Source organism: Mus musculus, chromosome 10 (assembly GCF_000001635.26).
Source record: "Mus musculus strain C57BL/6J chromosome 10, GRCm38.p6 C57BL/6J".
NCBI lineage: Eukaryota > Metazoa > Chordata > Mammalia > Rodentia > Muridae > Mus > Mus musculus.
Genome location: NC_000076.6, coordinates 81,292,033 through 81,319,985, shown reverse-complemented (window position 1 = coordinate 81,319,985; position 27,953 = coordinate 81,292,033). Strand labels below are relative to the sequence as shown.

At 57.2% G+C, this 27,953-nt stretch overlaps 1 protein-coding gene and 1 long non-coding RNA gene across 13 annotated transcripts; one reads left to right on the top strand and one right to left on the bottom strand.

Moving 5' to 3' along the window:
• Window positions 1-11: 11 nt before the first annotated feature.
• Pip5k1c (phosphatidylinositol-4-phosphate 5-kinase, type 1 gamma) lies at window positions 12-27,151 on the bottom strand. Of its 12 annotated transcripts, none has more exons than XR_003948618.1 (19): window positions 26,834-27,151; window positions 15,271-15,302; window positions 14,708-14,800; window positions 14,157-14,287; window positions 13,561-13,678; window positions 12,350-12,502; window positions 10,739-11,038; window positions 9,102-9,307; window positions 8,260-8,343; window positions 7,964-8,012; window positions 7,400-7,484; window positions 6,917-7,078; window positions 6,485-6,623; window positions 6,334-6,366; window positions 5,893-6,251; window positions 4,868-4,994; window positions 4,030-4,107; window positions 2,583-2,660; window positions 12-2,220 (listed from the first exon to the last, which is right to left on the bottom strand). XR_003948618.1 is itself a non-coding variant. In NM_001293646.1 (19 exons), the coding sequence occupies exons 1-19, from the start codon at window positions 26,925-26,927 to the stop codon at window positions 2,218-2,220; spliced, it is 2,064 nt and encodes a 687-aa protein (NP_001280575.1). In that variant the 5' UTR covers window positions 26,928-27,023; the 3' UTR covers window positions 12-2,217. The 12 variants fall into 12 exon arrangements, 5 of the variants coding, with proteins under 5 accessions (NP_001280575.1, NP_001280576.1, NP_032870.2 ...); NM_001293646.1 differs by having other exon boundaries at window positions 5,893-5,991; window positions 26,834-27,023; XR_003948617.1 differs by lacking the exon at window positions 4,030-4,107.
• Gm16315 lies at window positions 15,747-18,285 on the top strand. Its single transcript, XR_001779824.2, has 2 exons — window positions 15,747-17,146; window positions 17,581-18,285. It is a non-coding gene; the product is annotated as a predicted gene 16315 (long non-coding RNA).
• Window positions 27,152-27,953: the final 802 nt, after the last annotated feature.

Below are 27,953 nucleotides of genomic sequence, written 5' to 3'. Positions count from 1 at the left end.
CGGAGAGGAGCTGTTTCTTATTAGAGATTTATTACAGATCTCAAAAAGAGGGGCTGTGACAGGTGGGGCGGGGACCTGGACTGCATACATTTGCCGGCTGCGCTGGAGGGACAGGCCCCTCTGGTTGGTGCCAAGAGGACACTGTGCTTGGATTGTCAAACACCAGACCACATAGGCTGAGGACGAGGGATCCCAAGTCCTGATGAGTAAGACACACGAGGTTTGTAGTTTACAGAATGGATTCAACAATAAAAACAGGATTGGGGGGAGGATGTGCGATGCGATTTTTAACCACCGGAGAGTGGAGCTAGGGGTGAGAGACAAGGGGCTGCAGACAGTACCGTGCCAAGGGACCCCACGGGGAGGGCATATTGCACTGAGGTTGATGTGGGGCTGGACAGGGGACTTGCTGGGATGGCTTGAGGAGAACAGAAGTGGGCCGGAGAGGGCACCTCTTCAGCCTTGGAGGAGCCCCCAGGCCTTACAGTACAGTTCACACACCGTCCACGGTGGGGCAATAGTGGCCGTTGGAGAGAACAGGATGGGGACACGATGGGGAGTCACAAAGATATTTACAGATTCTCTTTTGAGAGGGTCTCATGTAGCCCAGGCTGGCCTCCAACTGGTTACAGCCAAGGATGACCTTGCATGCCTGCTTTCTGCCTCTACTTCCCAAGTCAGGGACGGCAGCTGTGTGCCACCCCATCTGGTTTCTGCGGTGCTGGGATGGAACTCAGGGCTTACGCAGCTGGGTGAGCTCTGCCCACTGAGTGGTAGGGCCAGCCCTGGGAGTTTTATCTTTTGGTCTCATTTCGCTCTGTAGCCCAGGCTAGCCTGGAATTTGCCACAACCCTCTTGCTTTAACTTTCCAAGTGCTGGGATGACAGGTGTGATATTATACCTGCCTGGTCTGTGCAAGGCCCAACCCAAGTTGCCTTTGCAGCCCCTGAATTAACTCCTGCAGCAGCTTACCAGTGTGTTCACTGTGCATCCCAAAACAGGAAGGGGACTGAGGTCCAGGGACAGACATCTGTCCATCTCTCCTTCGGTTGCCCCACCCCCGCACGGGTCCTGTCCCTGGCCATGCCTTTTCTGGCCATGATGATTGTGTCATGCTCCTCACTGCCTCCATGGCTGCTGCAGTCCTTGGAAGCCAGCCAGGTCCTGACCTCTGTCCCTGAAGGTGCAACCCAAGAGGCCTACGCGGCTGGCCCAAAAGCAGTGGCTTCAGGCTGCTGGCTTTCAGAACATTTCAGCCTGATTCCTCCTACCAGCACACCGTGGGTGGAACATCCATGAAGCAGGGGCATGACACGATTGGACTGTACCCAACACACTGGGGTGTGCCCAGGGGAGGAGACTGGCCGCAATCTCCCTGGTGTTCGGTGGACATAGTTGGCTTTGCTGAGGTGATGTCACTTTCTCCCTTATTTTCTTCAGCCACGGTGTCTTAGGACCCAGCCCTCAGCCTGCAGCCTGACTGTGCCCTTCTTAGGGCAGAGAATCCCCTGGTAGTTGAGGGGACCCACGGCACCAGCTCAGGGCTTCAAGGGGATGAGAGGCAGACAACATGGACCCTCCCAGTCCAGCATTAGGTGACAGTCATGCGTGGGGATGTCCTTCCAGTGGCAGTAAACAGATGCAGAAAGACCACAGGGCATGCCTAGTCCTGGTTTGCTCGGGTCCCAAACCTGAGGTGACAGAGGGGCTCTGTTGAGGTGACCCAACTCAGGAGCACACACCTGGGCTGGCAAGCGGAGGCTCCAGGGCCTGTCTCCTCTGCAGGCCATAACAAGAGCCCTAGAGTGTGTGGCTTTTACTGGAGCTACGGGGCCACTGTCCCCAGAGTAGTGAGACACGTAGAGCCTGATCCACCTAGGCTGGTGGCTGCAGCCTCTTCCTGGGTTTTCTGTGTCTTGTCGTCTTTCTAGAAAATCACACCTGTGCTCACTCTTCGTCCAAAAAAAAAGACCCAAAATAAATACAGGATGGGCACTCCAAATCTTGCTGCCCCAACAGGCACAGGTAGCAGCTGATGGCGGCCTGAGCTATCCTGGGTCTGGGCCTGGCCAGTGCCGTCCGTCAGTGGGGAGGGAGAGAACAAGGTTGGGCCAGGTGATGTCGCTGAGCTCTGAGCCCCAGTGGGGGGCAGCGCCTCCAGGAAGTGGCTGGGGTGGCAGAAGGACGCTGGGCTCCAGATTGGGGACTGCATAGAAGTTACTGCAAAGACCAGAGAAGGGCAGGTGAGGGAGGGCAGGACCCAGGCGGGGCCCCTGCCATCCACTAAGCTTCCTGGTACAGCCTCGGAGCTACAGGTGTGGGTGGCCCCGAGGCCAGGTCTGGTTTCCCTGGGCCAAAAGGTTGGTACACCTAGAGATCCCTGTGCCCAGAGTAGCGGGGAGGGGCAGAGGGGGAGAAGGAGGAGTTGGAGCAAGAGGAGCCTAAAGAGTTGGGTGAGGATTCAAAGTGAAGAGAAGGAGGCGCCAGAGGAAGGGGAGGAGGAGCTAGAGGAGGAGGGCAGGGAGTCGCCAGGGGAGGGGAGGAGCTCCGGCCTTGTCCTCCCACCCTGCCTGGGGACTTACTGTGTCGCTCTCGCCGTCGGAGGCGGGCCGCGCGCTATAGTGAAGCGGGGAGTACACCCAGCTCCTCTCGTCGGTGGGCTGCGCAGCGCGTGCAGGAGGGGTGCAGAAGAGCAGGGGGCGAGGAGCAGACAGGCAGAAGGAAGAGACAGAAAGTAAAAGAGGGGGACCCCAATCCCAGGGAGCAGCCGCAACCCCGGGTCCCTGTGAGGGGCACCTGCCCCCAACCCTTGGCCTTGGGGAAGCAACGGCGGCGGCAAGGGGAGCAGCAGCGGGAAGCAGTTAGTAAAGCAGGGGTGCAGGAGGGCCGGCAGGGGGCGGGCCGGGGGTTTCCTCCCCTCCTCCTCCCCATGTGCCCCCTCTGTCCCACTACCCTGGTCCCCACTGATCCAGCCTGTAGTGGAGCGGGGCCCTCCCTGCTCTGACCTCCCTGGGCTTACCCCTACCCTCGACAGCCCCAACAGCCTGCTGCAAGTCACAGGCTGCTGAGCACAGGGCAGACAACACTGCAAGCTTTGACCGCTGAGCACGGTAGGTGCAGGGACATGGCTCCTGCGAGTTCCATCCAAGCTGAACCTCATCGGGCTCTCCCAGGGCCGAAACCGCTGAGAGCCAGTCCTGGGCTGTCATCCTGCCTTCTGCAGGGCTTCCCAGTGTCAAGGAGTACAGCCAGGAGTGGGGCACAGAAGGGCCTCAGACAACAAGGCTGATGGTGCTGAGCAAGTAGATCAAGAGCGGGGTGGGGGTCAAGAGCGGGGTGGGGGTATGGCGGAGTGTGCCATGCCCCAGAGGCCAGCCAGACGCCAGTGGTCTACCTCCTGCAAGGAGGCCAACAATCTATCCTGCAGAGGGCAGCCTTGCACCCCCAACTTAGCCATCCCTGGCTCAATGAAATTGCAGATCCTGCTTCCACCTTTTAATGCTGGGGTGACAGACAGTCCTGCTACCTCCAGGGCTGTGCAGGTCACCCAGGCCTCTCTGGGCCTGGTACTTATTGTGGAAAGAGAGGTAACAGCCCCAGCTACGAGACCGGCCCACTGCAGCGCAGTCACGTGTCCTGGAAGGTCACTAGGACGAGTGATGGACTGTGAGGATGGGTTCCTCTGAACCCTGTGCCCTGTGGGTTCCTTGTGTGGCCTGAGCCTCAGTTTCTCCTCCTGTGAAGTATGCAATGGAGGGAAGGGCAGGTCCTGGCTCAGTGGTCCCTGCAACACTCAAGCCTGGTTAAGTGCCCACACCCGAGAGTGACATGAGTAAGCTGGGGTACTGCAGACCTGGCTTGGGTAGTTGAGAGGGAGTGGCGCTCGGGTCACAGGGCTTCTCTGTCTCTGGTCTAGGCGGGACTCAGCTGACCTACACTACAGCTGTGCTTTCTCTCAGTCACTTGAGAAAAGGGGTGTGCTGTGCTCTGGAGCCCCATCTCCACGCGTGGCGGGCTGTGGTCACTTACAGTGCCTGTGTGGTTTGGTGTCACGGCCCGCAGTTGGCGACGACGGGGAGAGAAAAGCCAGTATCTCCCATGGGCGAACTGGCCACACAGTGGGCCGGGCGGGAGGAAGGAAGAGAGGAGAGGGTAGAGGATGAAGCGGGAACCAGGCAGGGGATACAGGTGGGCAGCTGAGCAGGACTAGCAGGCACAGGCGACGGAAGCAGGATGTGTGGCTGGGTTGGGGACTAGGGATCCCATAAGGCCCCAACACAGGTGACAGTATGTCTGACCAGGTGGGAGCGTAGACCTAACTGAAGCAGCTCAGGGACCGTGGGTGAGTTAGTAGGGAGCAGTGAGGACCCCAGGTGGGAGAGGACAACCCTAGACCCCAGCTGAGGTTTCAGCACCAGGGTCAAGAGATGACATTGTGATAGTGCCAGCTGACCCCCAGGGGGCTGCTGCAGCTCTGACTGCTTACAGGTATATCCCTGTTCTGGGCCTGCAACCATGACAGCATTTCTCTCCGTGGTGGACGGGGTCAGATCTACCTTGTCCACGAAGGGGCGTGTCCCATCTCACAGAGCAGGCAGCATGGAGACCCCCCAGCCACTCACCAGGCCCCCAGGCCACACTATCACGAGTGTCCCTCCCCCAGAAGGACGAAGCTTTCGCGTGGTTCCCAGCTTGCCAGAGACACGGGGCCTCCGTCTTTGCTCAGGTGTCCCCATGGCCAAGGGGAGCAATGGCCCTGCCACCCAGAGTGATCACACCAGAGACAGAAGCAGTTGTAACTGTCCACAGGTGCCTTGGAGGCCAAGGGCCCAAAGGGGCCTGAGGAGGGGTCTTGGGGGGAACTTACAAAATAGATGTCTGTAGAGGGTGCATCCTCCTCATCTGAGGCCTGGCTGGCAGGCTCTGAGGCCTGGCTGGCAGCGTCTATTTCCACAGAGGCTGCAGCCGATGCCCCACATGGGGGGACCTCCACTCTGGAGACACAGAACAGTGATAGGGTCAGAGATAGTTTTGTGCACAGCCCACTCTCCCAGCCCTAGCTGGATCTACCAACTCTCTCTCCATCTCAGGGGTCACTATTTTTGGTTTTGGAGACAGATCTCAACTCATAGCCCTCCGTGCTACCCATCTGTCAACTGTACACAAGGCAGGCATCCTTGAAGAGGGACTGGTGACTGAGGAAATCGGTCCCAACTCCACTGTCCTGCTCAAGTCTGTCCCTGTCACACTGCCCTGCACATGAGTTTGCCCTTGTCACACTATCCCCTAACCCCTGCTTGAGCCTGTCCCTGTCACACTGTCCTGCACGAGACCACAGTGCATTTTCTTTCTTCTTTTACTGATTTTTACATTTATTTTCAAACATACTCTCTCAACATAGCCTAGCTATCCTGGAACTCGTTCTGTACACCGGGCTGGGCTGGCCTTGAACTCACAGAGATTGCCCTGCCTCTGCCTCCAAAGTGCTAGAATTAAAGGTGTACACCACCACACCCAGTCAGATGGGCATTTTCTCTATTGAGTGATGTGGGAGGGAGGCCCTGCCCACTCTGGGCGGGGCCACCCTGCACGTGGTCCTGGGTATAAAAAAGCAGGCTGAGGTGCCCTCCATGGCCTCAGTCAGTTTTAGCCATGACTTCCCTTAGTGATGGAGGTGACCTGAGAGCTATCAGTGGAAATAAACCCTTCCCTTCCTAAACAACTATGGTCGTGGCGCTCAGCACAATAACAGAAACCCTAACTAGGACACCGCCCTCTGCCTCAGTGCTCGGGTGACAGGTGTGCACATACTTGTTCCCTCTTGTGTTAAGAGCAGGCAGGGCTGGCTGGGCATGTACAGCACTGGCATCCCTGAGTGAGGGGGACACTCACCCTGCACCCTCCTCCTTGGGGACAACCCCCACACCGCACACTGGCTCCACCTGCACAGTTATCTTCTGCAGGTCTTCCGCATGGGGCTCCTCCTGGGGCCTGCAGAGGACGGCCCAGCCTCAGTTTCCTCCCTGACCCCAGAGCTGCATGCAATTCCTGGTTCCCAGGGAGTCCTAGCCTGGGGTGATCCCTGGGGAGTAGCCGCTGGGTCCTGCTGAGGCCCGGAGTGCATTCGCAGCACAAGCAGGTGGCCACGTGGCCAGCGGCCTGCACGCCGGGGAGCTTGGCACTGCTCTGGTGTCTGGAACTGAGGTGCAGGAGGGTCGGAAGGTTCTGGAAGCTGGCCAGGCCTGCAGTGTCTGTGGGGTGAAGCCTGGAGCTCAGTGCCAAGTGTTGCTGCCTTTTAAGGTGGGTGGGGCCACGGGGAAAGAAGGGACTCACCGGCCATCCTGGCCTGAAGACTGCGTGCGCCGCCTGTGGGAGAGGCACAGAGGGGATGGGTACCTGCTGTCAGAGCGTGGTGACACAGGGCTGTGCCCACCTGCTCCCAGCACTGGCTCCACACTGCTCCACCCACCTGAACCCTGCCTACCTGTACCGGGGCTGCTCCGATGTATCTGAAGGGGACCGCTCTGGGATGGAGAGGGAGGTGGACGACAGGGTGGTGGCGATGGAGGCTGTGGTGGCTTCCTCAAAGGACGGTGGGGTGCAGGGCAGGAGGTCAGGCCGGCCTGTGGGAGCAGCAAGCAGGAGCCTGTATGGCTGCAGTCTATCCCCCCTCCCACACGGCTCCAACCTCAGGAGCTGGCCTTCTGCTCCATCAGCCACCATGTCCAGTCTGGTCAGTCACGTTAGTGCCATAAACCTGGACCACTGACCAGCCTGCAGGGCCTGCACCATTCCTTCCTGCTGGTGCGCTCCCTCCCTCCTCACCTCCCACCACCTCTTGGGTTCAGGCTGCCCTAAGACCTCTGCATCCACAGTATGGCATGCCCCAGCCCCTGTGCCCAGGCTGGCAGGTCACCTTCATCCTCAAGCGTGGGGTAGCTGCGGGCCCCCCGCAGGTCATACTGCACATCCTCTCTCTCGCTGGGGATCTGGCTGGCTGAGAAGGCAGCAGTGGGCCCCAGGGGTTTGACCGCCAGCAGGGCACCACGTCCTTTCTTGGATGGAGAGGACTTCAGGGCTGCAGAGTCAGAAGGGGCAAGGGGTCAGTGCTGGGATAGCCTCAGATTCCATGGCTTCCTGGCAGCAACTCCCCCTCCTTCACTGTCTATGTCCTATGCTCCATTCTTCAGGACTGCACAGGAGGCTGGGTGAGGCCCTGCCAGCCAGCCCCTCCCAATGTCCTGCCGCTGGGCCTATGTGAACTGGTGACATGCAGGCCCTCTGGGCCCAAGGCCTCCGATCGGGGCTCACTGGAGCGCGCCTGGCTGGTCTCACTCTTCCCCCAACCCCAGCTGGGAACTCACTGGCCCTCTGCCCCCTCCCACAGGTGGTGGCTCACAGGAACTCTTCCGGAACACCGTGCTGCTCATGAACTTGAAGAAGCGCTCTGCATAGAAGCTGGGCCGGTGGACTGAGACAGTGTCCTAGGGAAGCACGGTGGAGCAGGGATGGGGTCACAAGTCATAGGACACGCACATGCACCGGTCTTTGGCTTGTTTGCTGACACACAGTCACTTTGAGGCCAAGGATGACCTCCAACCCTCCTGCCTCAGGGTTCTCCTGCCTCAGCCCCTTGAGTGGCCGAATGACAGGAGTGCCTCTCCTCCCTAACCTTAGCACACATTCTGGAAGCTACTGCCAGGACCATCCTAAGGACCCTTTGGAAAGTTTCTGTTTAAGCCTCGATTCTAGGGGAGTGGGAGTCTTGAACACTGGAGTGGGGGTCACTGAGACAGGGGCTGTGGAAGCCCCAGCAGCCCAGCACACAGCGAAACCCTTCCCAGCACTCCCATGGGAACCAGGCCAGAGGCCAGTGCTGAGCTGCAGGGCACCTGTATGTCCCCTGCCCACCCTGGTCTGCTCAGTGCAGGGTCAATGGGTGCAATGAATGAATGGGACTCACCCCATCATGGACGAGGGCCTTCCAGGTGTGTTCTAACTTCTTGATGAACCTGGTGACAGATGGGCCCCAGACTGTCAGCCCACTGACCCAATGCCAGCCTGAGAGGCAGGGCTTGGAGGAACCCACTGCGCTGAACTGACAGGGGCAGAGTCAATCTGGGTGGAACCCAGATGCAGCGGAAGACTGGGTGGGCTGGGGTCAAGAAGAGTGAGTAGGTGGGCATGGCCAGGTAGCCTGAGGGGTGTGGCCAGGTAGAAAGGGGAGTAAGAGTAACCTGGTGGGCGTGGCCCGCGCACCTGTAGGACTGCAGAATATCAATGATCCCGATGTGGAGGAGCAGTCGCTCCCCGCGCCCATTCACTGCTGGAATCCCACCCATCCTGTGGAGAGAGACTCGGATCAGCCGAGCACAGGAGGGCCAGGCTCACGATTCTGGGAGCAGACGGACGGGCAGAAGCTGCCCTGGGGCCCAGCCTGAGCAACCTCAGCAGGTCTCCATGCACATGCACACCACAGGGCACAGCTGCCTCAGACATCCTGAGGTGTTAATGCAACAAGCCTGCTCCCTGGGGCACAGTCCTGTTAGTGACCTTCCTCAATGCCTCAGTGGCCCACAGGCCTGAAGCTGCTGCAGCTGAAGCCCCACAGGCCCATCTCACACCACACAGGACGCACAGGCTCACCTGGTCCCCTCCGGGGCCCCACGCAGACCCTACAAAAGCCAAGATGGTGAGGGGGACAGCTGCACAGGGCCTTTGCTTACTCTTGTCCCTCACAGGTAGCCTGTGGCTGACAGTTCTGAGAGGCCTATCCCTATGCCTGTGAATGACAGCTCTCCCTCCCAGCTCTGAGGGCAGGGTACCTTCTCTTTCAGGGCCATGGGGTGCCAGCTAGATGAAGGGGGAGGGGTGTCACGTAGGCCTCCTGCTGGGTCACTGCAAAGCCACTGTCCCTCTTTTTGTTACACAGGGTCTCACTACACTGTGCTGGCTGGCCTAGAACTCATGAGATTCCCTGCCTCTGCCTCCAACCCAAGTGCTGGGATGTAAGTGTGCCCACGACGCCTGGGGCCTGTAACTGCATGCACAGCCTTTCCACCGGGAAGAAGCATAGGCTACAGTGAGTGCACCCCACTTACGTGTCATCTGTCTCAATGGCCTCCCCACGGGCAGCTCCGCCCTGGATAGACTCCATGGCCGTGGAATACAGAGCCTTCTGGGCCACGGGCCGCTTCTCATCCGCCTTGCTCTGGGCGCCCTCGGCCTGGCGCTCTCGCTCCTGCTGATCGATGTTGTGCACGCCCAGCAGCAGGCTGTAGTCCATTATCTTGAAGCTCTCCAGCACCTGACAGTAGGACAGGTCAGGGGGCAGGCGGGGCAGCCACCAACCCCAGCACCCTGGCAAAGGGGTCTAAGTGTTGTCAAGACGAACAAGGTCCTGGATGGAGGAGGGCTTGGCCCAGGAGGAGGTTGCTTGGTCCTGGGTGGTGCAGGGGGGTGACTCCCAGGGCTGGAAGCCAGAGCCACTCAGGACAGGCAGAAGAGCCAAGAGGCCCCCTGAGCTGGTCCTTCAGGGAGCCTGAGAGCTATGGACCTGAGCTCAGAAGACAGGGTGCTGACTGCCAATGCCTGTCCCCTGCCCCAACTCTGCAGCGTCAGGGACTTGAGAAACTATTTTTAGGGAGGCCTTGCTTGGGGCACATCTTTAATTCCAGCCAGCACTTGGAAGACAGAGGCAGGCAGTGTCTCTGGGTCCAGCCTGGTCTATATAGCAAGCTCCAGGATAGCCTGTTCTATATGAGACCCTTAACACTATGTAGTCCAGACTGAAATCCGAATGTGGCAATCCTCCCGCCTCAGCCTCCCAGGAAGGTGTAGAATAACAGGTGTGTGTCACCACTCCTGGCGGCCTCCCTTCAGTCTTTGGGCCGTGTCCTCTCCCCTTCACTTGTCCCCCTTTTCCCCTTCCAGGATACCCAGGAGGCAGTAACTTCTCCTCACATCCTGCTCACTCAGGACCATTATGGCGTGACATTATGGCGTCCCTTCACACCTGGTTTCTGCAGCAGCAGGATGGAACGCTGGGCCCCTCATAGAGGGCAGGGTCTCTACCCTTGAGCTCTGTTTACCTGCTAACTTTTTTTCTTTTAGTTTTACGTTTTTTACTTATTCACTTTACTGCCCCGCTCCCAGTCACCTCCCACAATCCTTCACTCCTCCCCTTCTCCTCTTAGCAGGTGGGGGATCCCCCTTTGTATCCTCCCCCTGACACGTCAAATCTCTGTGAGGCTAGGCACTTCCTCTCCCACTGAGGTCAGACAAGGCAGCCCAACTAAAAGAACATATCCCAGACAGGAAGGTCCACACTCTAGCTGTTCAGGACCCACAAGAAGGTCAAGCTGCACCCCTGCTACAAATGAGCGGGAGGCCTAGGTCCAGCCCTTCTATGCTCTTTGCTTGGTGGTTCAGACTCTGAGAGCCCCGGTTAGTAGATTTTGTTGGTCTTCCTGTGAAGTTCAACTCCTTGTTTCTTTTTGTGTGGCGCTGGGGACAGAGGCCAGGCCAGCCCCTTGCTGCCTACGCGCTGACCACCGGCAGCACCCCAGGCCCCCATCAGCATTTTCTATATGGGGACAGGTTAACTTGCCCACACTTTGACCCTAGCCTGAGTGGTCCTCCTGCCTCAGCTTCCCACGTGCTGGGACAATAGGAATCACCAGCACAAATTGTTCAGCTTCTGAGCACACATGGCAGCCCCCGTGAGGGCGGGGCTTACCAGGCAGTCTCGCTGCAGCGTCTTGACCAGGGCGCCAAAGGTGTCGGAGTCCAGCAGCAGCCCCTCGGGCATGTCCTGCATGAAGTCCAGGTCCTTGTAGGTGGGCAGGCTCTTCTCCTTCTCCTTCTTGCTGGCCCTGCGCTTGTACGTGGAGCCCTTGAGGTCGAACTTAAGGTGCATTTTGACGACACGGGGCAGCACATTGTTCATGACCACCACGCGGATGTTCTTGCCACCAGACTGCACGCAGTACAGCCCATAGAACTTGGGCAGCAGCGTCCGTGGGTTCTGGTTGAGATTCTGTAGGGTGAGAGGACAAGGAGCCATCGTACAGTGGCTGGTGGCTGCTGTGGATGACCAAGGTCCAACTTGATCCTTCAATCTCAGAAGAGTTGGGGGGGGTGACTTCCTAACTGCCTACCGGTACTCCACCCCCAGACCCTCTGTTGGATTCTGGGCGGGGCTCCACCCCAACCACGCCCCCAACCTTCTCATCTTATTTTTTGTGTTTTGATTTTTGGTTGGCTTTTGGTTTGTTTGTTTGTTTTGAGACAGGGTTTCTCTGTGTAGCCTTGGCTGTCCTGGAACTCACTTTGTAGACCAGGCTGGCCTCGAACTCAGAAATCTGCCTGCCTCTGCCTCCCAAGTGCTGGGATTAAAGGCGTGCGCCACTACACCCGGCGGCTTTTGGTTTTTGAAGTCAGGGTCTCTCTGTGTAGCCCTGGCTGTCCTGGAACTCACTCTGTAGACCAGGCTGGCCTCGAACTCAGACCTGCCGAGTGCCGGGAATAAAGAAGTGTGTGTGGCACCACCATCTGGCTCTGTCCTAGTTGTTTTTATTTCATGTCCATGAGTGTTGGCCTACATGTGTGAATATGCACACTGTGTCTGCTGCCCGGAGGCCAGGGCTATGGGCAGCTGTGAGCCTACGCTGGGTGCTGAGAACTGAGACCAGGTCCTCCGTGAGAGCAGCTGGTGCTCTAACCACTGGGTTCCCTCTTTAGTTCCTATTAACACTTTTTTGTTTGTTTCTCTGGTTTGCAGACAGGGTGTCAGTCTGCAGTTTCCCTGTCTCATCAGCGCACCCTGCATACGACTGTATGGCATGGCACACAAGGAGAAGCCGGAAACCACTTCTCTCCTTATCCTGTGTTTCCCTGGGATGATGCAGTTCAGTGTATCAGGTGGGGGACAGGCTCCTTTGCCTCTGAGCTGTCCCTGGCCAAAGCTTGAGCCTGGAGTCTCCCTGTGCTCTCTGAAGGCCAGAATTCTCATCCCATCCCCAGCACAGTCACTGCTCCTGAGCTCAGGACATCTGGGGTCCCACCTGGGCATCATTCAGTGGATGAATGATGCTTCCAAGGTCTGTGCTGAGCTACGCAGCTGGGACTGGAGGTCTGGTCCTGTGAAGCGGAGGAAGCCCTGCATTGCTGGCCTTTTGTAAGAGGTCTGTGCCTATGGCTCACTGCATCCCTGGCCCTCATGCGCCTGAGGAGATGCTGCTGTGGGCTCAAGGGGCGTGGCAGGGTGGGAGGACAGAGGTGGGCGTTCCTGCACCCTTCCCCATGCTGGGGCCAGTGAGAAGGTTCTAGAAGCCCAGCTCCCACGCACCATGTAGTAGCCAGGCAGCAGCTTCTGCAGGAACTCTGCCTCCTTGTGCATGACAGTCTTGATGATGAACTCGTCGTCGCTGGTGACGTAGAAGACAGAGCCGCTGGCCCCGGGGTTGGAGAGCTCGATGAGTGGCTCATTGCACAGGGAGTACTACAGGGCAGAGGCGGGAACAACAATGTGAGGGGTGTGGCCTGTCTGCCCCACCCCCACACAAGTAAGTCCCATGTTACAGATTGTCATCCACAGAGTGTGATGGGCTCAGGCATGTTCCCATGTGACGAGCCTCCAGCCTCCCTTCAGCTGCTACGGACACGTGCTTTGAGGAATGCTCTGTAAGTGGGTGACAGTGGGTACATCTCTCTCCTTCCTACCTATGCCCTACCCGGACCCTCTGTGTGGTAGCTGCAACTCAGCAGCCATCTTGGGTCACAAGCACCTTCCAAGCATAGGCTGTCAGCATGCTGGCCCTCAGCCCATGGCCATTTCCCTTCCCCACTTCTTGACAGCTGACATTCATGTGTCATCTCTGTACGTCAGTCTTCCCCACACTCCAGGTGGGGATGCTGATGGGTAGGGACACATGTCTAAGCCATGTCACACCCGTTCCCCAGCCAGGCCATCTGTCTGTCCTTCCTCCACCCACTGTGGTGAGCCATATATATCTTTGAGAGGCAGGGACGCCCACACCTGGCTGCGTTCCTCTCCTGCACTGTTGTCCGCGTGGCATCATGGTCACTGTGATACGGGACCCTCCTGGGAACTGACCGAGGTACCTGCCCTGTGTCTGGGCCCTTAGTTCACTTCCCCCAAGGCCTTTGTGACCAAGATGCCCGAGCTGCACTTTCTAGATGAATCCACAGCCTCCTGGAAACTGTGACCAACTCAACAGGAGCCAGCAAACAAGGACCAGAAAAAGCACAACAGGGCAGGCTGCTGTGAGGAGGCCCACAGCGGCAGGGTGAAGCCAGATCCCATGGCCGAAGACTTGGTCCCCAGTGTGTGCTCTTGGGTGATGGTGGAGCCCAGGAAATCTGAGGTCACAGGGAGGTGTGTCCTTAAAGGGGTCACAGACCTCCATCTCTCTGTTCTGTGCACCGGAACCCAGCAGAACCACCCACTCCTGCCCCTGGGAGGTGGTGTACAGCTCTCGTTTTCAGGCTTCAGCCTGGGGAAGCTTGTTACCTGGTGATGCTGACGGCTACACTTACCAAATAGTCATCTGGACGGATGCCAAAGAGCTCCCGGAAGTAGCGGAAGGCAACAGGTGCATAGGTCTTGAAGCGGAAATCCTGGAAGTGGTGGGCAGGGGTGAGGTTGCTCCCTTCACTGCAGAGGAGGACGCAGGGGGATAGCTGTGAGGACGGTGGCTTTTTCGGGTGCCTCCCCCCCATTTGTCCCATACACAACCCCACACACAACTTGGGGTCGCTGCTTAGTGAGGATATTGTGACTGGCTTCAGGAAACACGTTAACCATCATCCCTCCCTCGAATACACATGGGCATGGGGAGGTCAGAGGTCAACACCTTGCCACCGAATTTTCTGAAGGAGATTGCCGGTGTGGCCATGAATTCTCTGCCTTCCTCGAACTGAGGTTAGAGACAAGTGCCAGGCCTGGCTTTTGAGTGGGTTTTGGGGCCAGAACCACACGCAGCTACACTCATGGGACCAGCTTTGGCCAAGGAGCAAGTGGGCGGGCACCTGTGTGTCTCCTCCTTCTTGCTGCTCAAATACTTGTAGGCAGGGGCACAGGGAGCCTTGCTGGTGACAGATGGCGTGCTCAGAATGCAGCCGCGAGGGCCTACCTGGGGAAGAAGATGCTCTCCACCACGTAGAAGTCCTGCATGAGCACGTCCCGCTCCGGCTTAGAGCTCAGGTTGCCCACCGTGTACCCGATCCCCAGCTGGATGGCGCCCTTCAGGGTGGACGAGGTGGTCTGTGGGGAGGGTTGGTGGCATCAGGACCCTGGAGGCCTCTCTGTGCTGTCCAGCACACACACACATGAACAAACACACACACACACACACACACACACACACACACACACACACACAGAGACACACACACACACGGTACTGCACTGAGGATATCCATCTGCATCTGTCCAGCTAACAGCCACCTTCCACAGCCACACACAGCAGGGGCTCCGCAACAGAAGTGAACTGGAGGTGTGGGAGGCAGGGCTCAGAGGGGATAGCTATGTCTCATGGGGGTGGGGTGACACAATATTACATTCATGACGGCTGACACTTTAGCAGACCGGACGGTGCTGCTTTTCACACCAACATCCTTGCAGGGAGGCTAAGGGCCAGTCATGGGGGCTTCCCTTCCCAGCCCCCACACCTGTCTTGGCTACCTTCTTATACGTAGTCTCTCCCGACGCATCCACGCCTCGGTGGCCCAGCTTCTTCCCATGGCCAGGGCCTGGCTGCCCTGTCACCAAGGGGGCCTGGGGAACAGGGACCAAAAACAGTTTGGGAAGGTAGCCAGAAGGTTCTGTAAGTGCAGAAGCAGAGGGCTTGGGAGGCAGAAGGCGGCTGCTGTGCTGTGGGGGCTGGGGGGTCACCAGGGCCAAGCTGCCTGTGCTTCTCTACACCTGCCACTAGGGGGCACGCTGCTTCCAGGAACCCAGATTATCTATCCCCCAATGTCATCCTCCGGACACTAGAGCCTAGCTCCCCTCTCCTCACAGCTCTGCAGGCTCTGGGGTGTCCCTGGGACCCTCCCCTTCTGAGGGCCCGAGGAAAAGCTGTGGTGTCCAAGGCCCTGCCTCTTGCAGTGCGGATGATGGTACCAGCCCCCTGCCGGCCCCCCCCCGCCCCCCCCCCCCCCAGTTTTTGAGTCCAGAGAAGTGCTCTGCACAGCCTCAGGACACACAGCAGCACGTCAGCCCATGCCTCCTCAGACAGGGGGACTCACCTCTGCAAGGCCAGCCTTCTTCTGGGTCATACCTGGGGGGGAGGGGGGGAAGGACAATCAGCACGGAGCCCAGAGGCCAGAGGCCAGGCCAGGCCTTCCTCATCCTTCTCCAGTTTGCTTGTTTTGCTTGTTTGGTTTAGTTTTGTCAGACAGGGTCTGTGTATCCCTGGCTGTCCTGGAACTCGTTCTGTAGACCAGACTGGCCTCGGAGTCAGAGATCCTCCTGTCTCTACCTCCTGAGGGCTGGGATTAAAGGTGTGCGCCATCATGGCTGGCTGTGCCTTTGGTTTTGCGTCAGGGTCTGTTACTGAGCCTAGGGCTCATGGTTCTTAGGCTGCTTGGCATCTGTTAGACACAGCAATCCCCCTGCCTCCATCTCCCCAGTGATGGAGTAACAGCTGTGCAGGTCACTCAGCTTTCTACCTGGTGCTGGGGAGTCACACTTACGTGGTTCTTTTTTTTTTTTTTTTAATGATTTACTTATTTTATTTATATGAGTACACTGTAGCTGTCTTCAGACACATCAGAAAGAAGAATGCATCAGATCCCATTATAGAAGGTTGTGAGCCATCCCATGGTTGCTGGGAATTGAACTCAGGACCTCTGGAAGAGCGGCCAGTGCTCTTAACTGCTGAGCCATCTCTCCAGCCCCTCAAACTTGGTTCTTCACACTTGTGCAGTAAGCCCTTTATTCACGGAGCCATCCCTGTGTCAGGCTGTGTGCCTGTGCACCGGGGTAACTTCCTCCCCTGCCCTGCGGTGGTGGAGGGGGAGGGGTAATTTCATCCCTGCCCCAGGTTCATTGCGATGACTGGATCACAGACAGAGACAGATCACGGGTGACTGTCTGTGTGGATTTCAAACCTAGTACTGGGTGGACTGTGATGCTGTTGACCCAGGGACCGAAGACCACAGGTAAAAAGTTTCTAGAAGCTGCCCTGGTATTTGCCTTGGCCTCTCTGTAGTGAACAGTCTGTGGTTCTGCGTCTGGGACCAAGAGATGACCCTTGGGGAGGTAAATGATCACAGCCCCTGTGGGCTATGGAGGCGTGATGGCGGCAGGAACTGGGCTTGTGGGAGACACTCGTGGACAGAAAGATGGGTGTTGCAATGAGGGTGACTCTGTCTCCTCCCCTGACGTCACTAACAGCTCCTCAGGGGACGTAGGGGCTGTGAGCCAAGGGATGCAGGCTCCCAGTGCACAGCACAGGGGGATGCAGGACCACAACCTCAGGACACTGATCCTGCCCCTGACAGGAGATGGGGATGGACCACGGCGGCTGTATAAGGCGCTGGTGAGTAACCCTTCAGCCACTGCAATGGCACGGCTCTATCAGCTGACCCGTGTCTGCCTCTACAGTGGAACAAGCTGCATCTGGGGCGCGGAGATCAAGGACCAGGAGAGGCAGAAGGTCTAGAACTTGTGCAAGGCTCCCTGGGGCTAGAAGGAAGGGTTCAGCTCTGCTGGCAGCAGCTCCCAGGGCTGCAGGTAACATTCTGAGGTCCCAAGTCACCTGCTCCACCTGTAGCCGAGCATGGACCCCAGCGTGGACCATGGGCTCTGACCTCACTGGCTGAATCATGGGAGTTAAGACAGACCCTGGAGATGCGGCCAGGAGGGGGGAGAGTCAGGGGCCCTGACACAGCTCAGACACTCTCCTCCCAGCCAATTGTCTACTGAGCAAGCAGCCCCGTTTTCCAGGAAATTATGTTTAAAAATAGTCAGGGAGGAGGGGAGGCGGGGGCACCAGCTGGCTACGGGTGCGGTGCGTGAGGCCCAGTCAGCCCACGTCTGCCGGCAGCACCCAGGCAAGTGGTGACAATACCCCTCAAGCTTCAGGCCAATGTCTGCTGCCACACGTCTGGGTGACCTCGGGTGAGTCTGAATCTCTCTATAGCGGGTTTCTCCTGGGGAGGTCGGAAGCTGTGTCCCCATCATCCCAAGCACCTGTCACATGGGCTGCAACTGCGCACTGCCTGGGGACACAACCCAGGTCACTCCATCTGTAAAACAGGCTATGCCCATCACCTGCAGACATTCCTTACAGGTGATCCTAGAGTGACAGGAATGGGGGGACAGAGAGGTCTGGGCACAGGAAAAAGGAAAGGGGCTGGAATGGACAGGAAACAGAAACTATAGCCAGGGAGATCACAGGCCCTTGACCCTGCCACCACTCTGCCTCAGAGAGCAAGGCCTGGGGCCAGCAGAGGTGGGAGCTATCCATGAGCTCATGCTAGCCTGCTGACTGGGTTATACCGAGACTTCCTTTCCTGCTGCCTCCCTGATTCCCTCCTCTCTGCCTCCTCAAGCCAACAAAGGCCCCTGCCCTACTCCATCCTGCCCCGGCACAGCTGTGTTCTCCGTAGCTCCTTCTGCCAGACTCCTGCAAGGTTTGCCCACTGCTGAGCGAGACCCTCACACATCCCCCGCACAGCCACACTGCTCAACTGTGAAGGGCCCAGTGGCTGATGGTGGCTCCCATGCTGCATGTACAGGTGACCTGTCTGTCTCTGAAAAGAGGCCTGGGACATGATCCCACTTCTGGCCACCCAAGAGAGGCATCACACACCGCATGGGGATCTGTGTAGGTGCATGCACGAGTGTGGTGTGGGGCTTCCACATCGGAGGTGCCTGTTACGCAGCAGCAGCAGCAACGGACAGAGACATGGCGGCTGTGCGAAGACCTCAAAAAGGAAGCGAATGGTCTGCTGCTCTCATACTGCACAGTGCATCCTTGTCCCGGTGACCCACACACTGGAGCAACACAGGGGACCCAAACAAGAAAGCCATACAATATCCATGACAGGTCACACCCAGGGTGGGAGAACACAGAGGGGAACGCATGTGTTCGTTGGTGGATGCCTTAAACACAGAAGGCCTTCTCTGAGGGATGTGATGTTCTGGAACTATGTAGATTACCTGGCTGTATAATCTGAAGATCACACAGGTGTGTATATCTTAAACAAGTGATCCCTACAGTCTACCAATTATAGCTCGAGATCCCAAAATCAAAATGTAGACGTAAGTGTCCACAAAGGTAAACACATCACTATTAGCGCAGGCCTCATGGGACCTGCAGACTCCATCTGTCACAGAGCTTGGTCCCTGGCCTCTGAGTGGCCAGGATCAGGGTACTGTGTCCAAGTTTCGAAGACACCTACCAACTTCCCCTTCCATCTGCTCACAGCCTGCAGACCCAGCAGGTGATGGCCCCAGCAGCAGGTCCCCATTTGGACCCCGCCCCCACCTCTGCAGTGTGTGAGGGGACAGGCCAGGGGCTCTCTCCAAGCTCGAGAGAGAAAACTCAGCTTCCTGAACAACAACAAACAGGTCCAGAAGGCGGCCGGCCACATCACCATGCTCCTGAGTCTGTCACCCTGGAACCACTGCGGAGCTGGGGACACCTGTGGGCATGCAGCAGATTTGTGTGGTTTACTGATCTTTCTGCTATAGCCAATTTAAGGGACTTTAGGGTCGTCTGAGTGATCTAGTCCCATGTCAAGAACAACCTGACCTACGTGGGCCTCTGAAACCTTGCACCGGAAACAAACTGCTGAGGGACTGGATACTATGCATTCCAGAGACACTGCAGGGCACGCACCGCACCCTGGCCTCTTCAGAACTGCAGAAAGAGAAAGAAAGTACAAGAGATGGAGGAGACAGAGTAAGACTTGGAGGCCGAGATGGAGGGGGGGGGGAGGAGGAGGAGGAAGAGGGGGAGGAGATGGAGATGGAGGAGGACGTGGAGGAAGAAGGAAGGGGCAGAGGAGGAAGGGGAAGAGAAAGACTATCTCAAGTAAGGGAAGGGGTCAGCCCTGGTTGTGTATATCCATCATCCCAGAACCCAGGAGGACAAGAGGAGGCAGAGGTCACGAAGGCTACACAGCATCACTGCAGCAACACCAACAGCAATGCTGGGCTGTGGCAGGCTGGTCATCCCTGCACAGGGAAGTATAGGTAGTGGAACCAGGAGACAATCTATGCCATACAATTAAGAAGGGCCACCCTCAGCGACATAGTGTCTCCTAAGGCAGCTGCGGGGTGCCCGTAGATGACCACCTTGCCCTGGTAAGCAGGATGCCACATGGCTGTGCGCACTCTGTCATGCACTTGCAAAAAACTGGATCCTAGCAGCTGCTGAAGTCGGCACTCTGGGACACAATGGGACAGGCCACAGAAAGAATCTGCCAAGTCCTGGAAGAGCAACAGCTCCCGCTCTCTGTGGGTTAATCTTTATCGCACGCCAGGGATAGCAGGCCAGCACTGGACCCTTGGACTCCATGGCCCCAGAGTGTTGTCCCAATGCACCAGAGCTGACCCAACAGCTCAGAAAGGCAGAAATGAAGAACTCAGGCATGGTGCCTCACAACCGCCATCCCAGCACCCGAGATGACGAGGCAGGGCTGACGAGGTTCAGGCCAGCCTGGGCTACAGAGGAAGACGGCGCCTCCTGTGGTGTGTGGGCAACAGGAGGGTGTTGAAACAGGGTCTCACCCACCCGGCCTGCACAGATGCCTGCCCCCAGAACCTCAGTTAATGTTCTCAAGAAAACCTGTGTCAGTGGTGGGTGGAGCGCTGAGTGCTGAGAGGCCTGGAAGCCAGACCACAGCCTGGATCATGGGATGGACTGTGGGAGAAACAGGACCAAGGTCCAATGCTGCCTGGGGTGCGGAGGCTCCCAGTCCAAATCACCCATTCCCCAGAGGTCCTTGCATTTCTGATAACTCCTTCCACCAGGGTGTTCCGTTCTGGCCTAGGCAGAGCCTACATATGACTGGGCCGTCCCAGGTGCCTGGGCCACGCATGCTGCCCCTTCATGGCCCAAGCCAGCATGTCTGCTCACAGTACCTTTGCACAGCTGGTTCCATTCCTGGCTCTGGCAGCCAACACTTCTGTGCTGGCGGCTGCTATCACTTAGGGCTCAGGGACAACAGACCAACATGGCCCTTCCTTCCTGTCCAGTCCCTTTCTCCTGTGACTGTTCACTCTGCCCACCTATCCTCTAAACCTCAGTCCAGCATGAACATGGCAGAAGTCAGGGCCACCCCTCACTGGCATCACTGGTTCCCCTCAGGGACACTCAGAGGGGATGGCCCTGCCCATACAAAACGCTGACTTTGAGGTCATTTAGAGGCACAGCTCATGCAACACACACAACTCCTGGACTCCCTGCTCCCGGCAGCCCTCCTCTGTCATCCTCGCTCTCAGGAGTCTGAGACAGGAGGATTGGGAGTTTGAGGCCTGCCTGAGCTATGCAGGGATACCCTGTCTAAGACATAAAGACAGTGGACAGTCACAGTGATGGGCTGGGGAGATGGCTAGATAGTTAAAGCACTGGCTGCTCTTTCAGAGGGGCCTGGGTTCAATGTCTAACATCCACACGATGGCTAGCAACCACCTGTATCTTTGGTTCCAGGGGATCTGGCACACCACATACTGGCACCACGGTAACTATGCCTTCCTTATGCCTACTGTGCCTGTGCTCAGAAGAGAGGCCACATGAGCCAGAGAAAGGGCTCAGTGGGTGAAGGTGCTTGCTACCAAGCTGGATGGTCTGCGTTCAAACCTGAGGACCACATGGTAGAAAGAGAAAAGTGATTCTGGCAAGGTGACCACTGACCTTACCACCCTCAGGGCACCACCCACACATCCATAAGACAGACATATACGTAACATTAAGGACTAAAAACAGCCACTAAAGTCAGTGAAGCTAGTCACAGGAAGCCACCTGCAGCCGGCAGGGAAGGAGAAGTACTGGTGGCTGTGGGCGAGCCTGGCTTGTCCCCAGTCAGACACACGGTTTCTCTGTGACTCAGCGAGTCCACCCTCAGGCAGTCACCAGGGGAAGTGAAAAGCCCAATCCACCCAAATTCTGTGCACAGTCCCTGTGGGACTTTCCGAAAGCAACCAACACAAGGAAACATGGACATCTGTCCACGGAGGAACAGCACACCAGGGCGTCTTGTCCCCATTTGGAGTATTACTCAGCCATGAACAGGAGTGAGGCTCTTACAAGCCCAAACTGTGGAGGGACACGAAGGACATGGGACTCGGTGAGGGACCATGACACAAAGGCCACATCCTGTGGGCTCCCAGACAGGGAGTGGACTCGTGTGTGCCAGGAGGTGCTGAGAAATGGGTGGGGTGTTGGAAGGTTCTGGAATGAGACTATGCGGTTTTGATACAGTGCCACTGAGGCCAGCGGGGGAAGGTGCAAAGGCCTGAGAACCCACGCCCAGTGCCCAGAGCCCACATAAAGGCAGAGGAGAGGAGGGACTGCAGCTCATGCCTTGAAACATGCAGAGTTGGCTGTAGTGCCGACTGATGGACAGACAGACGGATGGCGGGGTGATGACTGAGTGCAACACAAGCTTCGACTCCACACCTGAGTGCTGCAGCTGTGGGTGTGAACTCCACCTAGACTTCAGAGAGGCTGAATAAAGCCAGCAGCCTCTCTCACACATCTCCAACAGCTTTAATGCGGCAGGTGGGTGACCTGGAAGCACCCAGAGACAACCATTTGGAGCCGCCTGACTGGGCAGGCCTGGGCTCTGTGCAGGGCTGGGCAGGGCAGCACTTCCTCCCCTCAGCCCGTCACTGTCCCGGGAACACTCGTCACCTCTTTGGAACTAGAGAGGAAAGGAAGTCACGAGGTGGTGGCGGTTGAGAGAGGTGGGGGCAGCCATACACACTGCAGGCCCTCAGGAGCTGCTGGAGGCCAGCAGTGCAGGAGTCTGGCAGGGCGGAGGGGTGGGGTACGACCCCACTGCCCTTGTTTTCCAGGGTGACTGTCCCTCCTACCCATCACACAAGACAAACCCTGTGCTTCCCTGTCGGTCAGCTCTGGGAGGTAAACAGGAAGCCAGGCCAGGCCGGGCCGGGCCATCAGGCCACCCACAGTCCTACAGGTCCTCAAGTAGCCAGACACTGTTCAGTGCCAGTGGTAAGAGAGGAGAAGGCTCCAGAGTCTGTCCCAAAGAGCTGAACGTCAGGCAAGGCGACCCCACCGAAGTCTCAGGCAGAGGGCCCCACTGTGCCCCACCAGGACACATGACCCAGAGGTTGTGACCCCCAAAAGCACATTGCCTACTGCACAGAATTCCTGGTTAGTTTTCTTGTGTCCCCAGCCTGGCTACGAGAAACTCCCAACCCCCAGCTCAGAAAACAACAGGCAAAAAGGCGGGATGGGCTGAGGCTGAGTGGACAGGGTACTCTCCCAGCATGCAACCAGGATCTGAGCACCATCCTAAACGTCACGTCACGTGACCCGGGCACACAGCTGGTGACAGGTACCCCAGCACTCAGGAGATGAAGGAAAGAGAACTGGTAGTTTCAGATCTATGCTAAACAGTGAGTTTGAGGCCAGCTGGGCTACATAAGGCAATAACAAAAATAAAAGGTGGGGACACAGAAGATTAAGAAACTGGAGAATTTCTGACTATGATGTCAAACCAGGAAGCTGTTAACAGTCAGATGGACACTCTTGACAACAGAAGAACTAAAATTTGCTGATGATTAGTAGTTGCCAGAAGAGCAGTGTGACGCAAGGGGTGTCACAGGTGAAAGGGAAGGGTCTACAATATACAAAGAGCTCCTACAAACCAACAAAAGACTGCACAACTAGAAACAGAAAAGATAGTTTCCAGAACATGAGGCCCAAGTTGTGTTTAGCATAGGACCAAAGGCAGCTGCATCCAAGGTGAGTAAGAAAAATGACCAGGGAGCTCAAACGGGAGCAGGCGATGGTGAAAGGGCCACAGTGGCAAAAAATTTCCAAAACAAACAAAAACCAGTTCACAGAATCAGCTGTGGTGGCCGCAGCTGAGCTCCTGCAACCCAGCCTGCCCACTGAGCCCACCGGTCCCCTCATCCCAGGAGGCTCAGCCTCTATCAGATCTCTGACCAGGGTCGACCCGGATATGGTGAGCCCCCTGGACTCCAGCACCCTCAGAGGGCTAGCGACTCAGTCCAAGCTTGCTCAGTGCACATGTGCGTCTCTACCTGGTGCAGCCACTGTAGGCTGGGGAGCCACTGCCATTGTTGGGAGTCAGGAACCCCGAAGGCCTGTGACAGGGAAGGGTCTGCTCAGCTCTGCATGGCTAGCCTGCGATGCTACAGCTTCGCAATGGCTCTGAGCTCATTCCCAGCTCGGCATAATCCTGTGGCAGGGTCTTCACCTGCATGGTGACCGGGCACAGGGATGACACTCGGCCCAGTAACAGAACAGTCAGGAGCCAGTAGCTGACTCATGGTCCATTCAAACCCAGCAGATTCTTCACCCACCTTTCCACACTCACTCATTTTCAAGGGACACAGCTTCCCATGACCAATGCCGGTGTGCCCTTAATCGCACCCACAGCACATACACAGACAGCTCAGGGCTCTGAGCAGGCTGGGATCCAAATCCTCCGTAAGCAAGCACTCCAGGCTAGCCCCTGGCCATCAAAGCCCCTAGCCCACCAGGCACAGTAGAAGCTCAGGAAAAGTCAACACTGGACCAGCAAAATGGCTCAGTGAGTGAGGGCTTGCTGCCAAGCTTGAGCAGCGCAATTCTATCCCCAGGACTCTAAGGTAGGAGAGGACTGACTCCTTTGAGCATGTAGCCAAGGCTAACCTTCATTTCCTGATGTTCAGGCCTCCACCTCCCTAGTGCTGGAATGACAGGTGTTGTCCACCACAGCTGGCTTACATGGCACTGGGGCCGAGCCCAGGGACTCGAATGCCCGAGGCCAGCTCTCTGCCCAGGCAGATATTCCTCGTGAGGTCCTAGCTTAATGTCACCTTGATGATAGCTGGCCCTTATCTAATGGGCTCCTGAGTCTGACAAATATCTTCCCAGGGAAGCAGACTGAGTCTGCGTGCGTCTGTGTGAACAACAGTCTTAACTACAGCTGCCCAGCTCCACAATTGAACAAGGAGGCAGCCAAGGCACACTGTGGGACAATGGGCATGACCCATGTGCTGATAAAACTTTATTGACAAAACCTAGCACGTGGGCTGCAACTACTCTGTCCCAGCGTTACCTTGCTCTTGCGCACACCATGACCCCAACAGTCCAATCGAGGAAGGGCCCCAGAGCCTCTCTCCATGGGGGAGACTGAGGCAGCTGTCATCCGACTGCATGACCTCAAGGATAACACCTAGGCGAAGACTTGACTGAACCTTTTGTCTATAAGGCCAACAGTTCTGATCCTGACATGGAGGCCACCACCTCTTACTGGCACACCTTGACAGTCACTGCACACCTGTTGAATGCCACCCTACTCTGGTGCTGAGCCACTGCAGGAACATAGAGGTTCCCATGGCTGGCGTTGAGGGTGTGAGGAGTAGACAGGGAGGGAGGAGGGGATGGGCAGAGGGAGGGCCCTGAGCCAGGTTTTATGGGGCTCCTTATGGAACAGAGAGCTGGTGAAAAACAAAATGAAGGATGATGATGCTGGACCAGCAGAGGCACGGGGTGGAGGAGACGTGGGCAGGCTCTGGGGTGATTTTAGAAGCAACGCTGACATAATTCGCCACCAATTTAGATGGGGGAGGAGGCAGTGGCAGGTTGGGACCACCGAAGCTCAGGAACACTCACACCAGAGCCCAGGCAGGTCACCAGGCCCGTGTCCTAGTATCCAGGATTCCCAAGCCATACCACACACCCAGAAATCGCACAAGGGCCCCAGCAGCCACAGGAAGGCAGGAGGCAGGCAGTTTTTGGGCCAGGCCTCTGGAGTAAGGAGACTTAACGTAACTGGATTCTAAACACCACAGAGATAGGTTTCCTTCCCATCAGATAGGTGGAAATTACCAGAGCAGATAACAGGCTGCTGACAGGGCTGCAGGGGAGACAGGCACCACAGAGCACCAGGTCTTCTGGGAAGCGGGGTAGGCCTCACTCTTCCTGCCTTTGACCTCCAGTCCCCGTGTGGCTGGAGACACCGACACTGGACACCCACCCTGTTCACGTGGAGGCAGGTATGCAGTTGGTGGTAAATAAATGCAACTGACTCCTTTAAGGCAGTGCTTCACAACCCAAGGTCAGAGCAGATCCAGATGGCTTCCCCATTTTACAGGTGGGGACACAGCAGGGAGTCTGACGGGAGGGTGGGACTCACCAGCAGCTATGGGATTCTGTGTGGATGACTAACAGGACTCTAGGCAGGAAAAGGAACTTCCGGGAGAGACAGCCCCTGGGGGTCAGTCAGGCACAGGTTTGTCCAGAGTTCGGTGACAGACCCTGTCTGCTCCAGCTAGTTTGTCGGCCCCCCTACCCCCCCCTGTGACGAAAGGCTCCATACAGGGACAATGTTTGTGGACTCTGTCGTGGGAACTGAGTGCCCGGAGCAATCAGGTTTATGGCCACTAAGGGCCCTGCTGTCCCCTGCACAATTTCTCCAGCATGGCATGGGACACCAGGTGACAAGCCCAGAAGGGCAGGTGGCTGGAGGCTAGAAGCAGGTTAGCTACCAGGTTCCCAATGGCATAGAAAAAAAAAGCTGAGCGCCTGGGGTTGAAGACCCCTGGCTCCCTGGCTCCTCCTTCCCTCCTGGTCTTCCATGAGGACAGCGAGGGAGAACCTTGGAAGCCTAAGTGAGCCCACAGAGACCTAACTCAGCTGTCAGCCACAGAGCACTACTGAGGGAGCCTAGAGTTCTGTGAATCCAGAAAGTTCCTGTGACCTCCATGGAGAAGGGAGTGTTCTGTTCTCTTTCAGCTGTGCATCCCGACCGCCCTGCATACAGACTGCAAACCCAGAGATGCTGCTCTTGACAAGGAAGGGGACACCAGGAAGCTGGGTGGCCCCACAGGGTCCAGGGAGAAGGGACTGGGAGGTTGGGGGATTGACGGGTCATCTGCTCACCCAGCCAGGACAGAGAAGACACCTCAACATCATTCCTTTATCCTTCCCCAGCCCGAATTTTAGAGGGAGGTAAACTGAGGCCAACATATCGGTGATCAGTGATGTGTAGCAGGGAGGGACCAGAAGGTGACAGTTGCAAGATTGACAGCCCAGCAAAGGGGGTCGCATGGAGGACACACTCGCCCTTCTTTGCCAGGCAGTGTCCGCAAGTGGGGTCCCCCATTAGAATGAGGGTGCTCCAGCATTCCCACACACTGTGGAGAAGCCACTCGCCACACACTCAAAGGGGCAGATATGACTTGCTTGTCTCTATCCCCTGCAGCAAGAAAACGGGTTCCCTCTATCTCCAAACCGGAGGACCGCTTCACTGCTACCGCATGCATCTAAAAGAGGCTCGCTGCATGCACACGCTGCCAGGATAAAGAGCCGCACCCACGCCCGCCTGCAGCTCCACCGTGTCACCCAAGGACCCTAAAATGGGCCGAGCGCTGCAAGCCCCGCATCCCCGGGTGGGGCGGTGCAGCCTCCCCGGCCGGAACGCTGATGCCCCCTCCCCCGCACACGCAATGGGAGAGCGCGTGAACCCCCGTGCCGCGCTTGAGAATGGATCAGCCCGGCAGGCCGCACCGCAGCGCGAAGCAGGCGGTCGAGACCACGCGCCACGGCGGGGGAGAGGGGCGAGCCCATCGCAACGACCAGGGGGATCGCATTACCTGCCGCCGCCCCACTCTCCGCAGACCAGGCCGCTTCCGCCGTCACGGCCCCCGCTTCGGCGCTCTCCGCCTCGTCCGGCACCTCTAGCTCCATGGCCGAACGCTCCGGCGGCGGCGGCGGGCCCGAGGATGCACCCGAGCTCGGCCGCCGCCGCTGAACAACAAGCGCCGCCTGCACTACAGGGCGGAGGGAGGGGGCGGGGCCCGGGCGGAGCCTGGCGTCGACGCGAAGCTCCTAACCAATTGGATATAAGGACTGGGCTTAGGGCGGCACACACTCAAGGGAGTTGCGAGCGCCCTCCGGCGTCCGGTGCAGGAAGAAACGTGTTCACGTGCGGTATGGGGGCGGAAGGCGGGGCCTCAGCAAAGTGAGGAACCTGACCAATTAGGTAGCAGGGGTGGAGCTAAAGTGAAGTACGACTCACCAGCGCCTCCAAGCGTCCATAGAGGGATGAACAGACCAGCTCAAACAAACCAGAGCGTCTGCAGGGGACCGAGATGGGGCGTGGTCTAGAGTCTACTACAGCCAATCGGATATCAAGGGGCAGAGCCTAGACATGAGGCTCAGGGGCACCCTAGGCGGACACTACACGGAGGCAGAGGCAAGCTAATCTAAGACTAGCCTGGTCTACATAGCAAGTTCCAGCCTAGCCAGGGCTACATAGGTGGGACCCTATCTTTGAAAAAACAAAACCCCAAAACTAAAACCAACAAAAAACCCACAACTGGGCAGTGGTGGCACACAGCTTTAATCCCAGCACTCTGGAGGCAGAGGCAGGTGCATCTCCAAGTTTGAGGCCAGCCTAGTCTACGAGATCCAAGAACTCAGAAATCCTCCTGCCTCTGCCTCCCCAGTGCTGGGTCTGAGTTATCCTCAGCTATATATTGATTTAAAGAGACCAACCTGGGCTATAGGAGTGTGGGCGTTAAAGAAATTTATTACATATATTAGAAGTGTATTTTACTACTGTCATTTTATCGCTTTACAACATAAGTTATCAATAAAAATAAGCATATGTCATATTGCAAAATAATAAGATGTATGTAATATATATTGTTTGTTGTGTTTTTGAGACAGACACTCCAGTCTGAGCTTCCTCCTTGCTAGGACAGGCGTGGA

Excerpts from the sequence above, each read along its gene's own strand:
- Pip5k1c (NM_001293646.1), bottom strand. The coding sequence starts at position 26,927 with ATGGAGCTAGAGGTGCCGGACGAGGCGGAGAGCGCCGAAGCGGGGGCC. Across the intron at positions 14,288-14,707 it reads GAGAGACTACGTATAAGAAG|ACCACCTCGTCCACCCTGAA; the intron begins GTAGCCAAGACA and ends CCCTCCCCACAG. Across the intron at positions 7,079-7,399 it reads GGTGTTCCGGAAGAGTTCCT|CCCTGAAGTCCTCTCCATCC; the intron begins GTGAGCCACCAC and ends CTGACTCTGCAG.